Raw genomic sequence first — 5,858 nt, 5'->3', positions numbered from 1 at the left:
CCGTGGGCGGGCGGGAGTGGACGGAGGCCGGGCCGCCAGGCGGAGCCCCTCCCCCGGCCTTACACAGACGGACGGAGGGACAGGGGACTGCGTCGCCCCCGCGCCGTCTCTAAAGAATCACGTGCGTTTGTATGGATGGTAAATTTTTATTTATTCAGCACTGAGCTCTGGGTGATTATTGGGGCGAGGGCCTCACCTGCCCAGGTACAAACACACAGGCACCTGTGGCGACCCTGCCCTCTGCTGACCCTCGTGCCCCTGAGGCTCTGCTGGGCGCTGACCACACGGACAGCGGGGCTTTCCTCCAGGCATGGCGAGCCCCTCAGAGCGAGGTGGACACCTGGACACGTCGGCGGATGCACAGAAACGTGCACGACCCCACCTCCCAGATGTGCGTGTGTCCGGCCTTCTCACCCACAGGGGTGCTGGACGTGAGACCGGGGGCCCTGCCAGACCCAACTGCAGCCCTGCCAGCCAGTGCTAACAGTAGCCCCTCACACCTGCGTCCAGCGGCAGGGCAGGGTCCACAAATCACCACAGCAGAGGGACTTATGTGAGCGTGTGGCCGTCACAATGTCCACTCTCCAGTGTCCAGGGTCAGGGGCGGGTCCACACTCCCCCACGCCAGGGGGACCACCAGTCATCACAGCCGCCCCCACACCAGGGTCCACGGTCAGGTCCACACACGTCCACGGCAGGGGGATGTCTCAGCCAGCACTTTCTGGCCGGCAGCGGTCATCCCAGCACCAAGAAAAGGTCTCGGGTGATCCCAGGACTGCGCACAATGTGTGGACTGCCTGGCCAGGGCCTACCCCCCAGGGGCCACGCTGCTGACCTCATCGCCTCCGGACATCCGTGACCTCGTGACCCTGGGGTCATCCCAGTCCCCAGGCACGAGGACCAGGATCTGGACTTGGTCCTCAGACCTCACTCTGGTCCTCACGTCCCCAGGTCAGGGGGTAGGGGACCCTACCTCAAGTCACTGTCTACCTGACCCCCCAGCCCTGCTCTAGGTCAGCCGTGTCCACTAGACCCCACCTCTGGTCAGGGTACCTTCATGTCCACATCCCAGGGAGAAGGGAGGGAGGGTAGACGTGGACATGAACAGGGTGGGGACATGTCAGATGAGGCCTGTCCACCACAGAGGACAGAGGGGCCGGGGCTCTTATCCCTTCCCAGCGGGTCTCAGTAAAGAGCCCGGCTGGACACGGCAGGTGAGGATCGAGTCAGGGAACCCTCATGTCCACTCCTGTCCCTTCCGAGTGGGTCTCAGTAAACAGCTGGGCTGGGCTGGGCACAGACTTGAATAGGACATGGACACGGCAGGTGAGGACCTGTCCACCAGAGGACCAAGTCAGGGAAACCTGATGTCCACTCCTGTCCTTTCTCAGTGGGTCTCATTAAACCAGCCGGAGTGGTCACAGACTTGAATAGGGCATGGACATAGCAGGTGACGACCTGTCCACCGCACTGAGTCAAGGAACCCTGATGTTCACTCCTGTCCTTTCCCAGTGGGCCTCATTACACTAGCCGGGGTGGACACGGACTTGAATAGGGCGTGGACACGGCAGGTGAGGACCTGTCTGCCGGACCGACTCGGGGAACCCTGATGTCCACTCCTGTTCTTTATCAGCGGGTCTCATTAAACCAGCCGGGGTGGACAGGGCCATGGACCGTGGATATGTCGGGAGATGTCCCACCTCGTGCACTGTCTCCTGCTGTCCTGACTGCTGGGGGCCCCAGTGTCGACTGTGCACTCATCACTGACCACCTCGGTCTTTCTCCAGCTGTTTCAACCGCCTGCTGGCCCAGTGGTCAGGGTTCTTCCTGCTGTTGGACTGGGATCCATATGAAGGAATTCCATTGTCCAGTTCTCTTCATTTTTTCCGTTTTGTCCTCGGCGTGGTAGTGGCTCCATGAGGCCAGCCGAGGGAGCTGCGGGCGGCCACAGTTCACAGGGAGGTGGGGTCTGAAGGAAAGCTGGACCGGCCAGCTGGTGGCTTGAGCCGCTAGTGACCCAGGGTGGACAAGCCGGACAGTCCTCTCCCCACCACCTCTTGTGATTGACCGCTGACTCCCAGCTCAGCTGTGATTTGGTTGAGACCCAACAGCGAGGTTTGACAGGTCATTTATGATTGAAATCTATATTCTGTGTCCCCAGGGTGGGTCTGAGAGAGGTCACGGCCTCAGTGACCGCTAACAACCGTCTTCTGGGTCTTTTCCTGGTGCGTCCTGCTCGTCCAGTCCCTCCCTGGGATTATGTCCACCCCTCCGATCCTGTCTTCTTTGGACACACGGGGGTCCTTTCCACCTAGTAGGGTGGGTCGTTCTAATGACCAGGGGCCTCCCTTCTGTCACACTTGACCCCACACCAAACTGACCAGTGCGTGTGTCCTTGTTAACAGACACTGTAGGCTCTCTCCCTGAGCTGCTGGTGGGTTTAAACTGCCCACCTTAGGGGTCAGCACAGCCCTTAACTCATGCTCCCTCTGGGCTCCATGAAGTACATTCCCCTGGTCAGGGCCTTCCTGACCCGCCTGGACTACAGACCTGTCCCCCGTGCCTGACTTTTCCTCCTCTCTGGGTGGAGGTGTCCCCAGCACACCCACAACCCCCACCAGCCAGACCACTGGACAGCACCCAGGACTCGGAGACCACCCCATCGGTGGGACCAGGACCCCTGGACTTGCGCTGTCCAAGATGGACAGTGTCCAGATGAGTGGACTGCCTCATGGGAGGGAGCTGGGGTGCTGCACGGTCGTCAGGAGCCTGGATCCCTCCATCCCCCAAATCCCCTGTCCACACGTGGGGTCAGGCCCGGCTGGAGGGTCAGCATTTGGACCTCAGATCGCCCCTGGGGTTAGGAGATGGACTAGGGGACATGGTTGACAGTAACCCTAACGCAAGACAGGCGCAGATTTGAATCCAGACCCACAGAGCTGGTGGGCGCAGGACCCTGGACTGGGGTCCACATCCCCAAGCAGGGCTGGGACCCCCGGGGGTCAGGAATCAGACCCTGGAACAGGACTGACCACGGGGCAGGGCTCTGTTCAGAACCTGAGCAAGGAGGTGCCATGGGGACAGACGGCCACGAGGGGGCGCTGTCTGCAAAGAGGACTCCACTCCTGCGGGGTCTGCCGCGGACAGCGCACGCGCCAAAGTAAAGGGGCACGTGACACGGACCGGCCAATGAGGAGCGGCTTGTAGGCAGGGCCAAGCCCAGTTGGTCGCAGCAACAGCGCACGCGCAAGACGTGGTACGTGCTACGTCACGGCCAATGAGGAGCGGCGTTTGGTCACGCCCACTTGGTCACATGGACCAGTAAAAGCGCACGTGCCAAAGTTAAAGAGCACGTGACACGTCGCAGCCAGTTAGTCACATTGGGGAGACATGTGGGCCGTCCGGGCCGCCGTCCGCGCGGGACTTGGACTCTATCGCGGGAGCCGCGGCCGCCCCGCCGTGAGGGATCCGCAGCTTCGGCCCGGCCCTGCGTGTGCGTCCGCCGCCTTCGGATCCAAGGTTCAGGGGCGCAAGGTCGGAGGATGGGGCCCCCGGGCGGGCGGGCGGAAAGCAGCGGCCCAGGACCAGGGCGAGCCGGAGGACGCACACGAGGAAGGGGGCGAGGAAGAAGAGGAGGAGGAGGAGCTGCTTATCCAAGAGCCCCTGCTGCCGCCGGGCGCCCAGCGCGTGTGCCTCGTCCACCCTGACATTAAATGTGGGCCCCGGAAGCCACAGCTGACCCGAGGTGACGGGGCGGGGCCAAGGGTGGGACATCCGGCGCGAGGCCTTCCGGGAGGAAGGCGTGGAGGTCTTGATGGGCGGGGCCAGGGGCGGGGCTTTAAGGATTCGGGTATCTGCGAGGGGCGGGGCTATTGGAATGGCGTTATCTGCGAGGGGCGGGGCTTTAAAGAACCGGGTCCCTGCGAGGGGAGGGGCTTTAAGGATCCGGATACTTTGAGGGGCGGGATTTTAAAGATACAGGTACCTCTGAGGAGCGGGGCTTTAAGGATCCCGGTACCTGCGAGGGGCGTGGCTTTGAGGATGGGTTATCCGTGAGGGGCGTGGCTTTGAGGATGGGTTATCCGTGAGGGGCGTGGCTTTAAGGATGGGGTACATGGGAGGGGACTTTGAGGATGGGGTATCAGTGAGGGGCGTGACTTTAAGGATGGGGGTATCAGCGAGGGGCGTGGCTTTAAGGATACGGATACTTGTGAGGGGCGGGGTTATAAAGATCCAGGTACCTATGAGGGACGGGTCTTTAAGGATGGGTGTCTGGGAGGGGCGGGGCTTTAAGGATGGGTACCTGTGAGGGGCGGGGCTTTAAAGAACCAGATGCCTGCGAGGGCTAGTGCTTTAAGGATAGGTTATGTGATGGGGCTTGATTTTAAGGATGGGATACCTGCGAGGGGCAGGGCCATGAGTTTGATGGAGCCTCCAGGTTGGGGGACCTTCAGGGAACTAGGAGGAGTGGAGGAGGGGACCCTCCAGGTACGCCTGGACTTATTGGGTGCACTGGGGATGGTGTTTCCAAGGGAGACAGCCTTTGGGGTTATGAAGGATGAGGTGGACCCTCAGAATTTGATTGGACTGGACAGTGGGGTACCCTAAGTGAAAGAGAGGCCTTTTGCAGGAGGGTAAGGGGTGCGTGTCCTCCCAAGCTTGGTGAGTCCTCTGTGGGTTGTTCATTTTATGCAGTATTTGCCCCACTCCTTCCCTGTGATTCTCATTTCTATCCTTCCTGTCCCTTCGCTTCTGGGTCTAGGGCGAGCCTCTGAGGGGCGTGTCCTTAAGGGATTGGCGGGCCCTCCACAGGTGGGTGGGGCCTCCAAGGGGCATGTCCTTTGGGGATTGGCAGGTCCTCCACCAGTAAGTGGAGCATCTGGGGGGCATGTCTTTTGGGGATTGGCAAGTCCTTCACTGGTGGGCGAGGCCGCAGAGGGGCGTTTCTTTTGGGGATTGGAAGTTCATCCATAGTGGGTGGGGTCTCTGAGGGGCGTGTCCTTCAGAGATTGGCAATTTCTCCATTGGTGGGCAGGGCTCTCAGGGGCGTGCCTTTTGAGGATTGGCAGATCCTTCGCGGGTGGGTAGGGCCTCTAAGGGGTGTGTGCTTTGGGGATTGGCTGTTTCTCCACTGGTGGGTGGGACCTCCAAGGGGCGTCTCCTTTGGGCAATGGCTGGTTCACCACAGGTGGGTGGGACCTCCGAGGGGCATGTCCTATGTTGATTGGTGAGTCCTCCATGGGTGGGGCCTCCAGGAGGGACAGTGGGTCTGCAGGGAGGGGGGTTCCCCATAGGGGCACAGGGCCTCGTCCTCTTAGGCTGTTAGTGGCCTGGGCTTGTCCTCCAGGAGGTGGGAGCTCTGAAGGTGGTGGTCCTGCGGGGGGCACAGACCCACAGGTCGAGGTGGACGTCCCCCCAGTGGTTTTAGCGTTGGCCCAGAACAAATGTCAGGTGTAAAAGCTGCCCAGGAACCCTGGGCGGGAGTGGACAGCTGGCCCTGGATGACCTTTGCCCTCCCAGGGTGACCCTCGCCCTCCCAGGGTGACCCTGCAGTCCCAGGTGACCCGCCCCTTGCCCCCCTCCCGCAGCCGAGTGGCAGGTGGCCGAGGCCCAGGCGCTGGTGCAGACGCTGGACGGCTGGTCAGTGGTTCAGACCCACGTGGTGTCCACCAGGACTCCCGACAGCAGGATGCTCTTCGGCCGCGGAAACCTAGACCTGCTGACAGGTGAGCCCGCGAGACAGGGTCCCCTCACCCCCACCTCCCTTCTCTGCGCAGGTGGGGGAGAGGGAGGGACGGCATAGGGGCAAGTGTCCAGGTGTGCCCTGCAGGTGTGTGGACAGGTGAGCTCGGGGACAG

The 5,858-nt window shown here is 61.7% G+C and overlaps 1 protein-coding gene across 1 annotated transcript in view; it reads left to right on the top strand.

Annotated features, from left to right (window-relative positions):
- Positions 1-3,390: 3,390 nt before the first annotated feature.
- GTPBP6 (GTP binding protein 6 (putative)) overlaps positions 3,391-5,858 on the top strand; it is a 13,715-nt gene continuing 11,247 nt past the window's right edge. The window contains exons 1-2 of the mRNA XM_006902993.1: positions 3,391-3,745; positions 5,589-5,726. Of these exons, the coding sequence (XP_006903055.1) occupies positions 3,391-3,745; positions 5,589-5,726 (493 nt within the window). The remainder of the gene's footprint in view (positions 3,746-5,588; positions 5,727-5,858) is intronic.

The sequence above is a fragment of the Elephantulus edwardii genome, unplaced genomic scaffold, assembly GCF_000299155.1.
Source record: "Elephantulus edwardii isolate Elephantulus edwardi_28Jun2011 unplaced genomic scaffold, EleEdw1.0 scaffold00490, whole genome shotgun sequence".
NCBI lineage: Eukaryota > Metazoa > Chordata > Mammalia > Macroscelidea > Macroscelididae > Elephantulus > Elephantulus edwardii.
Note: the sequence above shows the minus strand (reverse complement) of the source record. Positions and strands in the feature narration are given on the sequence as shown.